At 55.1% G+C, this 19,717-nt stretch overlaps 1 protein-coding gene across 1 annotated transcript in view; it reads right to left on the bottom strand.

Annotated features, from left to right (window-relative positions):
• Nucleotides 1-10,296: 10,296 nt before the first annotated feature.
• The window catches only part of MYO18B (myosin XVIIIB), a 90,623-nt gene continuing 81,202 nt past the window's right edge, over nucleotides 10,297-19,717 (bottom strand). Inside the window, exons 41-42 of the mRNA XM_067306865.1 lie at nucleotides 11,971-13,277; nucleotides 10,297-10,432 (exon numbers count right to left, since the gene is read on the bottom strand). Coding sequence (XP_067162966.1) covers nucleotides 11,972-13,277 — 1,306 coding nt within the window. The 3' untranslated portion in view covers nucleotides 10,297-10,432; nucleotide 11,971. The remainder of the gene's footprint in view (nucleotides 10,433-11,970; nucleotides 13,278-19,717) is intronic.

The following is a 19,717-nucleotide window of genomic DNA, read 5'->3' as shown; positions in this document are numbered from 1 at the left end:
GAGAAAAGCATATTCCTTTTCCCCCTAATGCCTGGCGCTCCAGTGGCGTGCTGTTCCGCCGCGGCAGAGCACAATGTAAGAGCAGGGTGACTCACAGTCAAGGATTTGTATTCAGTACCGGTTCGGATTACGTTAGCTTTGCCTAATGCCTCAGCAATAAAGTGACTCTTCATTGTATAGCTGCAATTCATCTCAGCTCCTAGGTGGTAAGGAACAAACATTGGTCACGCCACGGCACGTGTCCCGCGAACGGCGCGAGTGGTGGCTGCCTGCACCGGGCTCTGGCGCTGCCTCGCTTCCGGCTCCCAGCAAGAGCCCGGCACTGCTACCGCGGCCTCGAAAGCTTGCCCCGACGGGGGCTTTTACAAGGACAGCTGTAAAGGCAGTCACCGAGGAGTCGAGCGGAAGGCTTCTGCGGAGGGCACCGGCCAGGCAGAGCCAACGCTGCAGGAGGGTCCCCCTGCATGGGTGCATTTGTGCACCCATAAAGCATGACCAGGCTTGCACGTTGGCCTAATATTCCCAAAAGGAAGCGAGCTGGAAGAGCCAAACCTTGGCTCATCTATTCCCAGATGGAGCCAATGACTGGCTCACACCGGGGTTCATAGCCTGTCTACTTGAGGAATCGCTTGAGTACAGGCGACAGCAGCAGCCTGCTTTGCTAAAGCAAGGCACACAGAGCAGGGGTGGAAGAAATAATTGTGTTCTCATTTTTAATTAAAAACCACAGAAGATTAAAAATGCATGGCAGTTTTTCCTAGATTATAGCGGTTTGTAAATGCAAAGGGGTTTTGAACTGCCTGGGCAGAGCACAGGGTGGCTGTGGTGGGTTTGGGAGGTGTCTTGCAGTGCCCGGCGGAGGGAGCAGATGCGGCCCCTCTCCGGGCTCCTCCATGCTGGCCCCAGCCGCTGCTGCACCATGCAGCCGGGCTCTGCCTCTGCCAGGGTGCTGCCCCGTCTGCGCTCGCCTGTCCCATGCTCGGCAGCACTGCTTTCCCCTGGGTGCCGGCGCTGGCCGAGCTCTGCTGCTCCCCTGGTGCTAATGACCCACTGCAGCTATTCCCTGCCACGTTCCCCCTTTCCCTGCCCTCAGCCTGAGGAACCGGGTCCTGCTATGGGCAGCAGCCAGTATCTAGCAGCCGTTGCCTGGGTTTGCAGGGAGCTGCTGGAGCACTCCTGGGAGCAGTTTTCTCCATGCCCTGTAATGCCACGTTGCAGCATTTCAGCCTGGCTCCAGGCTGATGTTGCACAGGTTGCAGCTCCTTTGCTGGCCCCCTCTGCTCAGAGTTGCTCCTGGCCTCGTCAGGCAGCTGTGATTAACGGGGGGCTTCTGTGTGTGTTGGGAGCGATCTGCATTGCCAGAGCCCTGCTCTCCTGCTGTTCAGCTCCACTGGTGGAGCAGGAGCAGTGACCCATCCCAGCCGGGGGATGTTCGCATCACCTTCCTGCTGCAAGCTCCTGGTTGCTCCTGCTGCAGGTCTTGCCAGCCTCCCCTTAGCTGGGGATGCCTTTTTCACTGGTGCTTCCCTCTGTGCGCAAATGCCTTAGCAGAATAAAAGATGAGCTGAAAGATTTGGCAAAGGCTGCAGAAAGCCATGGTTAGTTTGGTGCTTTTGCATGTGGAGCAGATGCCTGGCAAAGCACGCCAGGCGTGCCAGATGCCGCCGGCTTCCTGGCGGCGGCTGTGTGCTGCTGCAAAGCAATGCACCTTGCAAAGCTTGCAAGCAATTCCCTTTGCTGTGGTTGGGGAATCCCTTCCTGGCCTGGCGTGCCAGGGCAGCGGGTTTGCATGGCCCCCGCACGAGCTTGTGGGGCTGCAGCGGGGCAGAGCCGCCTGTCAAGGCTGCTCAGGGTCTGGGATGGGGCAGGCGGGGGCAGCCCTGCCATCAGTGATTTGGAAGTGAGCACGCTGGCTCTGCTGCTAACTGTTGCGGATGATCCCAAGATGGTTTGGGTGTCACGGAGTTGATCTTCTTGCTGTTTTACTGATTGGGTAACTTGGTAAATTAAGCGCCATCCAAGGAAAAATGCATTTTAATGTAATTCAGGGCAAAGCCATAATCAAGAGATGCAAAATATAGGCCATGCTTGCAGACTGGGAGACGGTGTCCCAGAAAACACTGGATCTGAAAATAACGCAGAGGCTGCAGAAAACCAGCAAGGAACACGCGCTCGTGGAGCGGCGGCACGGTGCCGCCCGGGTCCTGCGTCCCGCTGTCCTGCGGCACTGGAGCTCAATGCTGGAATATTCCAGACAGCTCCGCTAACTGCGGGTGTTTAAAAAGGGGGCTGGATAAAATGGAGAGGGCGAATAAAAGAACTAGGAAAATTCTTTGAGTGCTGGAAAAATACCTCTAAAAGGAGCGAGTGGGAGCTCGCTCTGTTCGGCTTAGCAAAAAGAGGATCCAGAGGTGCCTTGATTCCACTGTGCGAAAACCTTCCCAGGGATAAAACGGTGGCTATGAAAGAGCCCTTTAATCTAACAGAGAAGAGCATAACAAGAACTAATGACTGGAAGCTGAAGCCAGACACATTTAAATTAGAACAAAGGACAGACTTTTAATAGTGAGGGTAATTAACCGCTGGAACAAATTATCAAGGGGAAGTGGTGCCTTCTCCATCTCTTGAAGTTTTTCAAATTAAGACGGGATGCTTTTTTCAAGAAGAAGCTTTACTCGAACACAAATTACTGGGCTCAGTCCAGCAGTGACTGAAGGAATTTAATTGCCTGTGCTGGGAGGTCAGCCTGGACTGTGCAGAATCCCTCCAGCCTTGAAAGCAGCACAACCGTGAGACTGGCTGAAGTTTTAAGGCCAAGCACCGTTGAACTAGTTGCCCTGTATGGCAAGGGACGAGGCATTGCCCTCTGCTTTCCCGCACCCTAAGGAAGCAGCGGTGCCCCGGCCTCTCCTCCAAGGGCAGGAGCCCAGGAAAAGGGGAGGATGTGCCTCCAAAATCCAGTTCCTTTCCCCCTCCCAGCAGGGATGAGCATTTCGAGCTTCACAGAACATCCTTTTATTCCTGATCCCACCCAATGTCCCTGCTCTTACGCTTTGCCCCTGCGGTGCCTTTTCTTTGCCTCTTCCAAAATGGTGCGTATGGAAAAACAAGTGCTTCCCCCCGCACCGCGCTGGATGTGGTCCTGGGGCATCTTCTCTACGTGGCAGGACTGCAGCCACCTCTGGGGTGGGATGTCAGTGCGGAGTCATCCCGAAAGCCAAGTTTTATCCAAGCACTTTTCGGGTCTGCACAGACACGTGCAGCCTGTGGGCAGCTCCGTGATTGCCGGCGAGCCCGGGGCTCCGTGCGGGATGTTGCGCTGCCCGGAGGAGCGGCTTCGCGTGCAAAGCCACAGCTCCGAGGGGAGCGCGGGGCGGCTCTGGCGGGGTTGCAGCGGCCGTGCCCGCGCGGCGTAGTGCGTCCCGGCACGCTGCTATTGAACCGCTTGGCCCGTTACGCGAGCCAGGGTAGCGGCGTCAATCACGGCACCATTCCCTAAAGCTGTTCCTGTAATTACTCCGTGATTAAATAAAAAGCAATTCCTTCAACACCTCCACGCTCTTCCTGTGTTGCAGGAGAGCCCACACAACAAATTAGTGTTTGAATAATGGCTTTCCTCCCCAGGAGCAGGCTGGGCGAGCAGGAGCGTATTAATCCTCTGCCCGGTGCAGGGGAAGGAGCAGCGCGCTGCCCCGGCGGGGGTGAGACCCGGGGGCTGCTCCACTCGGGCACGGCGGCCGTGCCGGGGGTCTGCTGGGGGGGGCGAATCCCGGCTCCGAGGCAGGTTCCTCCTCTCGCTCTGAGCCGGTCTCCCGACCCTGGTATGGCCCCGCCGGGATGCCGGGGGATCAGCAGCTGCTCCACAAGGACTTGGCCCAGGGAGGCATCGTGCAGACGCCGGCGCTCGAGCCCATGAGCGGACCAAAGCCCAGTGCGGCCGCCCGGCGTTCCCGTGGGATTGGCACTCCCTCAGTTCCCCCATGGGCTTTGCCAGCAGCAGGAGGCAGCTCCTGGTCCATTAAAGCAGACGGCGAAGCTGGTTTCCATCCCCTGAAGAGTGGGAGGCTTTACTTTAAATTGCTCTCACCTGTTCCCCTCACTCCCAAAATCAGATGGGGATTTGCCCAGACCAGCAGCAGGGTGACTTTGCCCGGATGAGATGCCACTGCACTCCGGTTCCAGGCTGTAGGAGCAGTGAGGGGAGACTTGGGAATCTGGCAAGATTTTTGCAGAACTTGCGTGTTTAATAGCTCTTGTTTATAAAGTGGTTTCTGTGCGTTCGTTTTTGCAGCCGCAGGCATCCGCAGCAAACCCCGCCGAAGCTGCGGCAGGAGGTGACGTGGGGAGGGAGCCGGGGAGGGCGGGAAAGGGGAAACTGGTGCGAAGCTGGGAGGGAACCCGGCCAACATGGGCTGTCTGCAAGCTGCTGCGCAGGCAGGGAGGGGAGGTTTCCCCCCAAAACACGCTCCGGGTGTCGCGGGGTCAGGCGCGATTCCCTCACCGCGGCGGCAGAGCCGGAGCAGCGGGGCGGGATGCGGAAGCGAGAAGCCGGCGGCAGCGGTGCTGCCCGGCGGGAGCGAAGAGCCGTGCACCAAGACCTGTGCAGCGCGTGCACCAAGCCCTGGCCCGCAAAGTCAACGCGGTCGCCCCTGCGCAGCTGCTGCTAATGCCTCTAAGCCCCGCCAAATCCCCCGGGATTTGTGTGCCGGATGCAAGTGCCGCCCCGGGCGCGGAGGAGAGGGTTTGCAAGCAGCGGTGATCGCTGATTGTCGTATTGGCACAGTGCAGCGGAGATCAACGCTGCAGGTGCTCGGCGGCACGAGCACCCGTTACGATGCCCTGCCGGGGTCGCTCCGGCTGGAGAGCAGGGATAAACGCTTCCGGCAGGAAAATCCTCCCTGCAGGGCTGGCCCGGAGCAAGGCCCCTAGCGTCCAGGGCTTCATGCTTGATCGGGGCTCCGAGCAGCGGGCCCTGCCGCCGCACGAGCCCTCGCCTCCCGGTCCCCACGTCCCCCGGCATCGCTCCGGCGGAGGCTCGGCGGTGGGATGCTCCCGGCGGTATCAGGCGCCACGAGCCGGTCAAGGCCTCTGCAGCTCTGGAAAGGAGCTAACATAAGCCACAATTATAATGTCAAGCTTAAACCTAGCGCTTGTGCAACAAGATAAAAATATCTGCTTGCTCGTGCGATCTCGGTAGTACTTGCTTAGGTACGTTGGGAGCTCACTGCATCCGCTCACATCAAGCGGCTGCTTCGAGATTAAACACTTTTCTTCCATTTATGCATGTTTCGCCCTTTTATGGTTTTATGAAAATGCTAGCTGCACTTTCAATTAAGTGAATCCCTGTTGCAACTGTAAGCACATTTCGTATGAATAAATAATTTACCTTGCTAGGTGTCTGGGCTCAAAGCGGCAACCGGCAGCATTAATCCAAAAAATATTCTGCGGGAGCAGCGCTCCCAGGCCCCGGGAAGCGAAGGGTGGTTGACGCATCCCTGCGCCAGGAGAGCGCAGGGGGGTCGCGGGTCGCGTGGCCGAGGGCGGTTTGGCCTCTCCGGGACGCGCTGGGGCTTCGCCGCCGCCGCTGCTGCTGCCGCCCTGCAGCCCGAGCCCCGAGCTTCGCCGCCGCTGCACATCAGCTCCTCCGCTTTGTCGCAGACCGTCTATCGCGGTGGCAACGCTCGACGCCTTTCGTCCCAGGATCCCCAAGCCCTCCGCAAATATTAATTAATTAGCAAGGCTGCACAGCTTGCGCGCCGCGAAACTCACAGCCATCGTTTCACTGGATGTCGCCTGAAAAATCTGTCTGTTTTCTGCCATTTCTTAACCTCCAAATGTTGCTTTCTTGGCGCTTTCCGTGGAGCACATGTTCCCGTTCGCGGCACCGCGCTCTGCCTCCTTGGACGCCGGCCTGCTCCCCCCGCCGGCACCGGGACCCTGCGCCGTGCCGGCACCGCTGTCCCTCCCGCGCGAGGCCTTGTGTGGATCCGCTTCTGCGAAGGAAGAGCTGGGAAAATTTTGCAAAGCGAAGAAGTTACCCTGCTCCTACCTCCGCCCTTCCCCGCGTGCATAGCGGGGACTCGGCCGAGCCTCCGAGCCAGCACCCCGGGGACAGGGACATTAACGTTCCTCCCGAAGAGCATTTGCAGCGTCAATTGTTTGTCCCAGTTTGGGATTTTTGCGGTCGTTCATACCAGTGAGGTCTGGGCGGACTGAATTTGTATTGCCAATGCCGAAGCTTTGCAATGGGAATGCAAATTAGCTTCAGGCTAGTTATTTTCTTCTGCCTTTTTTTTTTTTTTTTCCTTTAGAAATGTCTCTTTTCCAGGGTCCCGTAACGCCAGTATGTTACTCTGGAAAGGTTCCTATTGTAGAAACTTTTCTCACCAGCTGGTCTGCAATGTGCCGCAGAAGCACAAGGACCTTTTCCTGTAATTAAGCTCTAGCTGTTCTTTCAGGACTTCAATTCAAAGAAATTCATCTCTTTCAAGTCGGATGAGCAGCTTGACTGTGACTAGTGGAGGAAAAAAAAACACTTTTCCGCAGGAGCCATGTCCAACGTGTCGTGATCATCGTCACCTTGCTCTGAGCACGTGTTCAGCCGGGCCCTCGGAAAGGTCCCCGTTTGACGGGTTAACGCAGAGCCCGTGGGCAGAGCTAACGCGGGATTTAGCAAGGGATTGGGCTGAATGAGGATAACGGAGCTGGAGTCCGTTTATTCCCTCCATGCAAAGCCGGTGGACGGTGATGGGCGGCGCGGAGCCGCTGCACCGCACGGCCCCGCGCTGCCTGCACTGCCTTGCACGGGGGGATGCATGACCCGGGGCAGTTAGTGCTATGGAAATGATGAGAAAAGATCGTGAACCGTCCAGTGAAATGCAACTGTGATTTGGGCTCATTCTGCAGCCTGCAGCGATTTTGATCAACTAGCAGGGGTAGACATCAGTGGGCGTATGGTAAAAATTAGCTCTCCGGATACACATGGGCAAGGCCTACATGGGACTGTGCTTTAAAAATAAAAAAATGAATGATAATAAATTAACACAGTTCCAAAAAAAGGCCCTTTAGTGAGAACTGGAAAACAGGCTGGAGGTGATTATACTTATACTTTTTTTTCTTTCTTCCCCATCCTCGTCCTCCTGGCAGGGGGAGTGGGGAGCCCTCGGCTGCGCCGCGACGGGCAGGAGCCTCGCGGGAGCGCCCGGGTGGCAAATACAACCGGGCTTCAGGAAGGGTAAAACGCAGCCTGAACCCTGGCAGGACGGAAAAAACAAGCCTGACAGATGGCCCTAAATCTGCCGGCAGCTCAGCCCCGATCTGCGCAGGCACACGAGCCATAGGGAGCCGTGCAAAAAGCAGGAATGCTGCCGCTCCCCGGACGGCCGAGCTAATCGCCGTCGGATGCCCCTGGCGTAGGTGGCCCCTGCCCCACGGTGTCGGGGCGGGCGCGGAAATGGGGCTCGTGCCACCCGGAGCAGCGCGGCACCGGGTGTTGGGACACCGTCCTGCTCCCGCGCTGTGCCGGCACATGCTAACGCGGAGGTGACACGCAGGGAAAAACAGCTTCGTTATCTGGAAGGAGGCTTGCGTACCCGGCTAGCGAATTCGGGAGCGTTACGAACGTGGGTCCCGGGACTCCCCGCGACAGCTGAGGGGAGCAGAGACCTTTCAAGCATCTTCCTCGGCACCCACCATGCAAGCACGGGTTTCATCGCTAGCCCCAGCTGACTGATCGCCAGCGCTCGCAGACCCGCGCACGCTGCATGGTCCAAGGGCAAACGCTCCTCCAGGCTCAGCCTGAGACGATCCAGCGCAAACAGCGTTTTTGTTTTTGTTTTCGTTTTTTTTTCCCCTGGTTTGTCCTTAAAGGATGTGCAAAGCCATTTCAAGCGACGGAGCAATTATTTCCTCTGTGTCCTGCAAAGCAAAATGAAAAAAAAAAAAAAAAAAAAGCCAGCATATTATGCACAAATCTGCCTGTCTTCTGCAAGTTTAAATATTAACAGCTTAACGCTGAGCAAACCCGTGGCAGCAGCACACTGTATTAATTCCAAATGAAAAGCTCGGTGTCAAAGGAATCATCTTTGCTACAGCCACCAAATAATAAGCAATTTCTGTAGCGCTTTGAGATTATTCAGTTATTTGCATGTAGTAAATTCAGATTAAAAATGAACTGTAAACTGACACCTCGTCCTGCTGGTGTTTGTAGGTCAGCCTTGGTGCCAGGAGCAGGCGGGCTGATGCAGCGGAGCGCTGAGCCCTGCCGGAGGGTCTCTGCCCACCAGGGAGACGGTTCGGTTCGGTTAGGTCGGGGTTTTGCAGGAGCGCCGCGCTCGTGCGCTGGCCCCGCGGCGTGGGGTGACTCGGCCCCTCGGCCCGCACGAGCGCGAGCGTCCCCGTCCCCACGCGTTTGGGGCCGGTCGCCCCGACCCTTGGCAGGGCACGTCGGGAGGAACGATGTCGGATTCAGCTTAACTAATGTATTTTATTCAAATACATTAGTAAAAAAACCGGTGCAGCCATTCACGCTCACTTGAAGGGCGGACTGGGAGAGATCCCTTGCGACCCGCACAATCTGTGGTTTTTCTTTTTTCGTCGGAAAGCCCAGAGGGGAGTAAAAAGAATTCTGTAAAAGCTATTCTTCCCTTTGAGTTACAGACTTTCTGCAGAGAGCGCCGCAGAGAAGATGCCTTTCACTTCATTTGCGAAGTTGCCGGCATTGTAATGAATACACAGCGCGCTGCGGTGATCCATTCGGTCTGTTCCAAGGGAAAAAAAAGATTTAAAAAAACCCAAACGTGGTTTCTTAATAGGGCTGCGCTGAGAGCTCCGCGGATTTAATATGCCCATAGAAAACCCTTTCAGTGAAGGTCTCCGCAGGGACCGCTGCGAAGGCATTTCCGTTTCGAAAGCTGCAGCCTGGCTTTCCAAAGCAAAGTGCCCGTTCCGATAAACCTCTGAAAAGATCTTAACTGTACGTGCGACGATGCTACTTACCCCGAGAGCTGCTTAATATTCAGAAAAGCCTGCAAAGACGTGCAAACCACAGTCCCTGGCCGCGCGGTGGCTTCAGGTACGGCGTTTTTCTCGCCGCTGCCCTCCATATCGTGGGAGAGAGCCCGAGGCCCGAACGGGACCCGCAAGAGACGCCCCTGCCTGGGGGAGCGAAAAAACTCCCCGGGGAGTGATGCTCGGAGCGGGCACCGGCGCCGGCGGCTCGGCCGCGCTCCCGCGGCAGGTCCCACCTGGCTCCCGCCGTGGCTGAACGCGCCAAGCTGCAGCCTTCCCAGCTGGGACGCGGCAGCGGCGACGGCGCCCGCCCGCGGCTCTTGCTCCGCACCGCTTTCCTATTTACACACCGGGGTCGCGGGGTTGGGGCTTGAGAGACCTACCAAACGCATTCGTTTTATTTCTGGAAATAGCAGAATCGTTAGAAAGCCTATTTTAGACTAATTGGAGCCGTTTTTCTTCATTTGCTGTCTTCTCCCACAGCTCATATCTCACAAAGGAGCGACCCAGCGCTCGGGCAGAGCCGCCGCGCGTGCAGCGGTGCAGCGACGCTTCGGGTGCCGCCTGCCTCCCGGCTAGCTGGCACTGCAGAGCGAGCTGGGAGAGAGAAACTGCTCGCACCGTACAAAAGCCTAAGTAAACTGCTGATGTGAACCCAGATATGAAGGTTTTGCATTCACCTGTGACAAGGAAAATGCTTCTTGCTGCAATGGTTGGGTTTAAATTAGGAATGCATGTGAAAAATCCAAAAAGCAAAACAAAATGCTGAAAACTGCCCCCTTTGCCTTTTCAAACTGCCGACACAATGAGTCTGCCTTGGAAGGTCAAATGAGATTGTGTAATGTGCTGCAAATTTTCTAGTCAGGCAAAATACTTAGAAAAGACTGATAAAAAGGGGGAGGGATTTTCATGTACCCGTATGATTTTGCCAGAAATATCTAAAGGCAGCCGGTAAGGCAAATGGCTACGTTTCCGTCTCTCCTGCAGAAGAGGCTTGTGACAGGAAAAGGAGGGTTTCATGAGCAGAGACAGGAGCAGCAAACGCTTTCGAATGAAAAGTCTCCAGCACCGTGTGTCTGTTTTGCAGAAAAGTGCCCCGACACATCCCCGCAGCCGCGCACCGCGCTCAGCGGCAACGAACCCCTTCTCCCGCCACGTACCTGTTCGCACTGCGGGGAACGGAAAGACAAGAAGAGGCTTACATCAAAGAAGCCAATATTTTATTTTGTAAAAACCAAGCAGATGTCAGCATACAGCCTCCCATGGCAGCACACGCCGCATCGCTGTCTTTCCTGCCGGTGCGACGTGTCCGGGAGAAGTAAGATGTCCAGGGTGGTCGGAGCCAATCAAAACCATGTACGCATCTGTCTTCAAATAGCTGTGAAATTATAAAAGCTTCAGATAGGCTCTCAGCTTCTGGAAACTAGAAAAATAGAAGAAAAACATATAAACGGAGATAATCCTCGACGTGCTTCTCAAGACGCAGCTCAGTAAAGCCGGACCCGGTGCCCGCTCCCCGCGTTCCTGCAGCCTTGCTGCATTGCACGGGGACATTGCAGGGCCGCAGGTGCTGAGATGGCTCCTCCGAGCGGCTGCGGGCAGCCGGGACGGGGGATCGAGGTGGAAAGCTCCGCCATGCCCAGGGAGCCCGGCGCGGTGCTGCGGCTCGCCGAGGCCCCAGTGCCGCCGAGGCGGCTTGCCGGGGCCTGGCTCTGCCGAGGCTGCCGGGTGCAGCCCCGCAAGGGCTGCGGGTTGGGCTCCACGCTCTGGGGTTAAAGAAACGAGGTTTGGTATTCCTCCAGCTCTTTACGGTGTGTCCTTCCCCTGGCTGGCGGAACCCGAGACACCGGCTTGGCTTTTATGAAAACCACTGGGGTTTTTACTTAAAACACCAGCTCCTGGAGACAAGCAACTGCAAGAGAAAAGCAAGTCCTTAGTCCCCCAGCTGACATCTGCAATTATGTGAAGCAGAGAACAGGAACATAAAGAAACCAAAGGATGTTTAAAAACACAAGAGTCTCCTCATCTGTAAAACCATCTCATGACTTTTGGGGAACCACTTCCAATCTCTGTTTAAATTACACTTTCCCTATTAGATGCTCTTCCAAGAGAACGGTAAAGTATTGTGCGTGGTTGCAGTCCCTCGCTTCCATAGATCACAGAGGCCAGTTACTACTGTTTATTGAAATAAAGTCTGGGGGAAAATGGGACGTTTCATTATGCAAATTTTGCTTCCCAGAAAGAAATGTTTTATTAACACATGCTCCTTTCTTGTGTTGGCTTAGTCAATTTGGTCACAGCTTGACATCCAGCAAGTTAGTCTAAAGGCAATGGTTTTACAAAACGTTTTTCTAATCTATTTTAAACACTTAATTACAGTTGTGGCGCATTCATTAGGGACTTTGCTTTCAAACCTGGATTGCAGTAATAAATCCTAATTCTCAGAACGTCAGCTGTAATATGAAAATCAGATCCAAGTGGTTGTCAGAGGCGATTGCTAACTACAGGAAGCAAGCCTGACTCCGGACAGGACCTACCTTCTCCGGAGCGGGGTGACCTTGAGTGTCCAGCCAAAGCAAATTTCCAATTAGCCAAACAAGCCCAGTCACAAGGATGCACTCTTGGAAATGCTCTGGTGGATGCCGCTACCGGATAAGGTGGCAGGGGCAAGGGAGCGCTGCCTCCTCGGGGAAGCGGGCAGCGGAGCACCTACCATGGACTCGGAGCTGCTCCCCGGCCGCTCTGCGGGTCCCGGTGCCGGTGGGGCCGGCACTGCCCCACGGCAGCAGCAGCATCCCCCTCCTCTGCCAGGGTGCACCCATTAACCCGGACACGGCCGTATCCGACAAACTCGGGGAAAGGCCGGGCAGGGTCTCGCGCAGCACCTCCGGGGCAAACCCGCTGTTAGGGAATTAACCGCCCTGGAGGGGCTCAGCACGGCGAGGGTTTCGGCAGCCTTACCTTAGTCCTTGCCCAGGTATTTCTTCATAATGCTATTTACATCGTCTTCCTTGCCTTCGGCCTCCGACCTCCTGGGCTCCCTGGGGCTCTCTGCGGCGATGCTGCTGCACCCTTCCCCGTCGGGTCTCTGGGGCCGGCGCTTGATGCTGTCAGCGCTCCGAAAGGAACAAGCCGAGCCGGAGGATGAGGAGGAGTCGGAGAGCTTTCCGGAGTCCTCCTTGGCGGCTGAGCTTTGCTTCGACGTGGGCTTTATCTCGGAGGAGGCCGAAGCGTCCGCTGTGGCCTGATCTTCAAACCGAACCGTCAGCGGCCGCTGGCCGTCCTTTCTGTCCTTCCCGGGTTTGGCCAGGCTGCTTGTTGAGCGCGATTTCCGAATAGCCGGAAGGAAGTCATCAAAATCGACGTTTGTTCTCCTCTCGTAGTTGAGGGTTGGTATTTTCCAGCTGAACGGGTCGCTCTCTTTCCCTTCGCCCAGGCCGTGGCTGAACCGCTTGCTCTGAAACACCAGCGGATCCTTTCCCACGTCGATGTCACCTCCTTCCTCCAGCGACGGCTCGAGGCAACTTCTCCACGATTTAAGTCTCAAAGTATTGAGTGCATCTGCTCCCGCAGCAGGTGAGCTCAGCTGGGGGAAGGAATTATCAATATTTTGTAGCAGTGAGTCATAGGAGCCAAACTTTGATACTCGTTTTAGCACCGGAGAGCGTGCTGGCTCCATCTTCTCCAAGGCCGTACATTTGAGGCTAGAGGAACGTATGGAGCCAGGGCTTCCAGGTGCTCCTCTGCTTTCTCTTGGCTCATTCACTTCAAACTTCACTGGGACATCATCAGCCTCTCTGAAAGTCCTGCAGCGTCTGAGGGTTGAAGCACCAGTTGTTTGGTAAATTGGTAGGGGAGAAGCGTCATCTAATCCCAGCGCTCCCTGCTCTTTTTCTGTTGCCCTTTTCCTCCTCAGCTCCTCTACGTACTCAGACAGCGCGAATGAAGAGCTGGGGAACTTGTCTTCTGCTGCAGAAGACAGTTTCCTTCTCGTCACAGTTGGAGACAGCGGACTGGGAAACCTCCCCTCTGGGGCGGGAGAGGTCCATCTCCTCGCCAGAGAGGGAGAAGTCACTCCTCGGCTCTCTGCCGGTCTTTGCTGGCTCTCAAGCTCCTCTTTGTCTGCTGGAGGTTTTCCATATTCCCGTCTTCTAGCACCAAGCAAAGGACTTGCAGCCTTTCCAGCATCTGCAGCATCAACAGACCTTCCGGCACTGAGGGATGAAGCTGGACGGTTCATTTCTGGTTCTTTGACATCTTTGTTCATCCTAAACAACAGATATCCATGTTAATTTAAGTTGCATGATTTCCAGTAACTGTAATGTCATTCAGGAAGGACAAGTCTGAGCACTGAAAAGCCCATATTTGCATGATAATCTCAGAATAAATTCTAGCTGCCACATTAATAAGTTCAGCAATGCTCAAAATTTTTATCTTAAATACTCTGAGTAAACTAACTAACTGGGTTAAATCTATGGCATACAGTGTGCGGCATGATCTACTTTAACTCTGCCAAACTAACACATACCTCAAATTGTCCACGTCTCTTGATAGATTATAGCAATACATAAGATTTATTTTATTTCTGCCAAAACTAAAGGTTATCCTCTGAAATTTTATGAAACCCACTCACAACGCACCCCAAATGCATCTTAGCATTATTGCAGGCTATGTTTCACCAGCGCTTCCTCTGGGAGGCAAAAAAAGTTATGAACTGCACAAGCACAATAAATGCACGGCCGGGGGCTGCGTGCAGACAGCGTGTGCTGGGGGACAAACTGCTCGGGTTCGGGGCTCAGGCAGGATCCGCAGGCTTTGCGAAGGAGGCGCAGGCCGGCAGGGGACACCCAGAGCCGGCTTCCAGGGGACGGGGACTCCCCAGAGCGCGACACTTTTAAATGCAAATGGCAGCACATTGCCAGGGGAGTTAATAGGCTTTCCTGCACCTAATATCACTGACTTCCTTCCTAAATAACCGCAGTTTGGAAAAAACCCTGCCCATTGGAGAGCGACTGAGGGAAGCAAGTGGAGCTTGGCAAAGGCCTCGCAGACCAGACGCCCGGGGATGGTCGCTCCCGCTGCAGACAGCGAGGGTGGCTGTGCTGAGGACTCTCCCGCGCCCTCGGCACGGTCCCTGGCGGCACGGCCCCGGGGCCAGGCTGCACCCGCGCGCCCCGCAGCCTGCAAACCTCCCCTCTCCCTGTTCCACGTTAAGCGCGGCCAAAGGGCCTCTTTGCCGGGACACGTCCGAAACAAGCCAACGTGCCGCAGCGCTACGGCGTGCTTCGCCGCGGTGCGTAATTTTAGATCAGCGGTAGCCAGTCGCTGTCCATAGGCTGCTCCCTCCCAGCCGCTCGCTGGTGAACGGCGCAGTGCGGGCGTCTCCAGGCAATCCGCTTCGGCAAAGGCTGCTTTCCGTGCTGGAGCCCGTCAGCACCAATGGAAAAGGGTCCCCGAACTGGCGAGCACGGCGGTGGTTTTGCCTGCATTGCTCTGTTCGAAAGCACGTGGGGGGCCTGCGATTTGCTTTAATGGAAAAGCTCCCTGGGTTTGAATTCATTTAACAACAAAAAAAGGAGGAGAGAAAGAGAGAGCGAAGGATAGCGCAAACCAGCAGAACCGAAACATGAATGAACCCCTGCCGGCCGGCAGGCCTGCGATGTGCCGAAGCAGCAGTCGAGCTTTACGTCGGCAGCAATAAAGCATGAGGAGCTGGGAAGCGCTCGTGTTGCCACGGGAACGCGGCGAGAGCGGATAACGGCAGCGCCTGCGCGGGACGAGCTCAACCTGGGCTCCGCTGACCCGAGAAAGCACCGACACGCGGAGACGGGCCACCGGTATCACCGTTCGGCACGGAACGAAGCAACCCCCAGACGCGATCCGCCCGGACGCAGCAGCCTCCCGGACTGACCTAACGCTGCTCGAGTCTCGCGGCTTGTTAATGGTTTGACGCGTTTCACCAATGCTGGATTTTAGGATCCTAAATTGCATCTTACTTAAATAGCCGGTGTAATCCTTGCAGGACAATTTGTACAGAAATTGTTCCACTCGCTCTCCTCATTTCCAAATGATATTATAAACTGACTGCTGCATGACCGGCTTTCCTTAATTAAATAGCCAGATTCAATAATTTTATTCGTCTTGCAAGACTGAGATAAAAGTGAGCAGAAGAGGTAAAAGCACCAGCAGCCTGCGGAGATGGAAGCTTCGGCATCTGCTGTTCATTGCCCTGTTTGGAGCCTGGTGCTGGCCACACTTGTCACAGCTGTCACAGCTGGAAGACACTGCTGCATTTGCTGTTTCCACCCCGTTTCAGGCCCTGAACATTCTCATGCGTCCGTAGCTGTCTGCAGCCGGAGGGGCGGCTCCGTGGTTGGGGCTCCTCTGAGCGAGGGAGGGCAGCAGGCAAGACGTGCTCCCGAAACCTCCGTCCCCTGGAGGGCTCCTCTGGCCACGGGGCTCGTCCTGACCCGCTGCCGACCCTTGCACCGGGGTTCGCTCCAAACGGCGCCCGATCCGCCGGCCAACGGCCGCCAGGCTGCAGCCCTGCTCCTCCGGCCAAAACCAAACCCCGCTTCCAACGAATTACTGCCTGCGCACGGGGCCCGAAGCTGATTTCTCCCATGCAACAAGTTTCCAATTGCCTGGCTGATACGCTGCCGGGGGAAGGTTCCCAAGGGTCCCTGCCGTGCCGTGCCGCTGCAATGCGCCAGGGCGAAGCGCTTCTCAAACCTCCCGCGGCCCCGCGGCGCTGCTCGAGCTCGCCGGCGGCGCTGCTGCCGCTCCCTCGACGGGCGCCGCGGGCGATGCTGCGGGCGACGCTGCGGGAGGCTCGGCTCGGCTCGGCTCGCCCGCACGTCGCCACTGCGAAGTGGAGCGCAGCTCGCTGCCTAAACTTCACAGAAGACGGTTTTCCCACGTTAGAGACAAAAATAGGCCCCGACGCAGAGCTCCGAAGGCATTTGTAAGCCAAAGAGAACTCTGTAATATGCCATTCACACCAAGGCAAATGACATACAACAATAATTAGTGAAGATTACACAGCAATTAACATGATTACAATTATGCTAGTTGAAATAATTTATACAATAAAATCCACACATGCTTTGCAGCACATGACCAGAGACAGAAAGTGTGGCCCGGCTGCTTGTCCTCGCAGCTCATAAATAAAGCCAAGACAACTCCATTTCGGGGAAAGAGAAGAAATTGGCCTAATTTCTGTTAGAAGAGTATTTTCTTGTCAAGCCATCACCTACAGCAGTGCTCCCAGGTTTCAGTGTAAATGGTTTGCTTCTGACACAATAATGTTTTAAAATAAACGTGGCAGATCCCTCCCAGCCACGGTGCCGGGGGCCCTGGTTGCAAGCAACACAGGCAACGTTGGAGCCGACGGAGCGGGATGCGGCAGGAGCGCGGATGCTGCAGGGCCCTGCGCATTCCCCCCCCCCCCCCCCCCCCGCACCGCGGCATTAGTCGCTCTTGTTGCAATGCAACAGTGACCCCCCAGCACGAGGCAGAATAAATGCGTAAAGCTCTGAATTTGCTTCCTAACAAAAAAATTGATGGTTTATTCTGACCCTGCGATGTGGCATATTTATTGAGAGTTAGCCTTGCTGCCCAGCATTTTGTACAAGCAGTTAAATAGCAGAGAATTAAAGACCACGTTAATCAAGTCTCTCATTTCTATGCACTACACCGCAGATAATAGCCTTACATTCTTTTCTCTAGCTTTTGACAGCTGTTTGTTCAGGAAATATCCCGCATGTAGGACTGAGAAGCAAATGCTTCATTTTTCATTACTGGGTGCTTGTGTAAGACAAAGGAATGTTAATAAGGAAGAGTTCGCATTCGCTGATCTCATTTTTATTACCTTCCAGACTCATCTGCTGTTTGTTTGCATCTCATATAGCCTCCTCTCTAATATTTCCATCTTAGATTAGCTGAAGCCAAATGCAGCTACAATACTGGGATTTGCAATTTCCCTTTTCATGAACCTCAGGACAGAGCCATATTGTCACATTATTTCCAGGTCTGGGTATAAATGTCCTATCAGAACAGCCATGGTCGGTGCAGTAAGTTCTTTTTATTAATCCCCAAGCCTACATATCTGCCCTTGTATTATAAATCCAGTGTATTTCAGCTCAGCAATATGATAAAAGCCATAACTTCTAATTTACTGCCACTCAGTTATGATCAGAGTTAGATCATTTGGACCAAACGCCCCTAAGAGGTACTTAGGGCTAGAGATAAACCTTTCCTAAGGGGATGCTGCGAGGGAGCACGGCACCCCAGCCGCTTTGGGGGCTGCTGCCAGGGCTCCCACCATCACCCGCGTGGGTCCCAGCCCTGCCCGGACAGCAGTGGACAACATCAAACTGCTCCAGCATATTCAAGGTATCAGCTGCCAGGGGACCTGCTCTTCAGGAAATTAATCCCGGTAATATTTAGTTATGCTACTATGCAAAGCACCAGAACTCGGCAAGGACAGATCTCTGCAGGATACGAACAGGCAGCTTAACGCTAATGTCTTCAACGAAATGAGAGTCCTGGAAGTCCTATAAACTCAGAGTACCCATTTATGAAACTGCACACAAATACGGAGCAGACAGATGCTAGATGGACACCAAAAAAGCCTCTGCAATGACTTTGACCACCGTTCTCCTCATGTGCATGGACGGTGGGCACGTGCGGGGCGCTGCGGCGGGCGACAGGCAGGGAGGGCAGGGACGCTGCCTGCCAGCAGCGCACCTCTGCAGCCACCGCGTCAGCAGGGGGATTCGCACCAACGGAGCAGCCGCCGGGCGCCGCAGCACAGTGGGTGTCCGCTGCTGAGCGGCCTGAACCCTCACAAGGTCTCCTTCCTGGGCGCTGGAGATGGCCTGCCCTTGCACCTTCTTGTCTAGCCAAGGGGAACAACCCTGCAAGGAGCGTGCCGCTCTCTGCGCCGAGCGCCAGCCAGGACCCCAGGAAATGGGTAGAAAAGCAGAAAAATTGGTGTCCTGATACACCATCCCTGGGAACCTGAGCACTAGGGACGTCCCGAGCCACAGACCGCAGGTTGGTGGCCTCCTCTGGCCCTGCCCTCCATGCGTTTGGCCGGTTGTTCTTTCAATCCCTGCACACTTCTGGCTTCCATAAAATCCTGCGGCAGGAAATTCCACACGTTATGTATTATGCAAAAAAGACTTTCTTTTGTTTTTTATAAGCCTGCCACTTCGCAGATCTGTTTGCAAAAGAGGGAAGGCTCCTTCCCTCCATGCAGCCCATGCTCTCACAGGCCACTTCCACCGGTCACAGCCCGCCTCGTGCCCACATTGCTCAACCCTCCCTGTCTCCGCTCGCAGCGCAGCGCTCCCAAGCCTCTGCGCAAGCCTGGTGCCCTTCCATTATGGTGCCCCACTATCTCCTTTTGGAGATGAAGTTACCAGAACTTGATTTATAGGCTTTGGAAAATTCAACCCACGCAATTGCTTCACATCTGTAATATAGAGAAACCATTTGAGAAGCCCTGCAGCACCTGGGGAGACGGTAAAACAGGGCGCGAGTCTGCTGCAGACGTCCCCTTCTGCCAGAGGCAGCAGCCGCGCGGGTGAGGGAGCCCCGCTGCCCCTGCGACCGGGGCGTCCGGCGCTGGGCACGACCTGAGCTCCGACCAGGAGGTTTTGACGAGCAACCCGTGTCCTGCTCGGCTGTGAGCCGAGCTGAGGCAGTTGGGCCATGTGAGCGCTTGGGCTGCTCTCCAGCTTGCTTGCACCCCATCAGCATCACTGCCAAAAATTAACATAGTTTGTATTAAAGTGTATAAATGCATCTTCAGCAGTGAAAAAGTGAGCATATGGTGTACAAATCCTCAAATAGACTGTCTTGTCTTTCTAAATTATCCCTAGGGAATACATCAAGGGACGTTTTACTGCTTGAAGCATGTTTTTGATGTAGCGACTTTCATCTAACGTCCCACTGATCCTGGCGGGGCAGTGACTACCTTCCTTGATTTGATGCTTTGGCCTTAAACGCCGCGGCCTCCCACCGAGCTCCTTAGTGCACATCCTGAGAAGCGCCCAGCCCGCAACGTTTGCGGTCCCGGGGTCGGGCATGCGGGACCCGACTCCAGCCGCTCCTGGGGCTGCCCTTTCCCGCGCACGGCCAGCGCGGCGCATTGCCGCTGCTCCACTGCGATGCCGCAGCCCAGCCTGCCTGTTTTCCTCCCTTTCCCCTGCTCCTCACCCACCTGCCGTGGCAGGACACCCGCAGCACAACCGACTGACGCCCCGGTGCCCATAACACCTGGCAGCGCCTGTGCTGGGGCAGGATCACACCGCATCTTTAGCACTTGCCCATGCCCCGTCTTCAGCAACTCCTTCGCTCCTCTCCAAGCGTTTGCAAGATATACAGCCTTGCAAATGTTGTTAGTGGAGGCTTGCAAGCCCCTAAGCCAACTAAAATATTTCTTCAGCTGAAGTGCTCTGAATGCAGACGTACTGTGCAAAATAGGAGATTGCATGTATTTTTCATTACAGCGCAAGTAGTAATGAACTAATAAAGTAACTCTGCTTTAAACTGTTTGGGTTATTCCACCAGCAGCTTTTGTAAATAGATTTTTTTCTCAATATCCTCAAAGATATATTAGCTTGAAAGAAAAATAACAGTTAAATCAATAGGCGCCACCAAATGTGTGTGACTGCAATGTCTACTGAGAAATGAATCCGTG

The sequence above is a fragment of the Apteryx mantelli genome, chromosome 17 (assembly GCF_036417845.1).
Source record: "Apteryx mantelli isolate bAptMan1 chromosome 17, bAptMan1.hap1, whole genome shotgun sequence".
In the NCBI taxonomy this organism is placed as follows: domain Eukaryota; kingdom Metazoa; phylum Chordata; class Aves; order Apterygiformes; family Apterygidae; genus Apteryx; species Apteryx mantelli.
The sequence above is the reverse complement of the archived record's forward strand: the minus strand, read 5'-3'. Positions and strand labels throughout refer to the sequence as shown.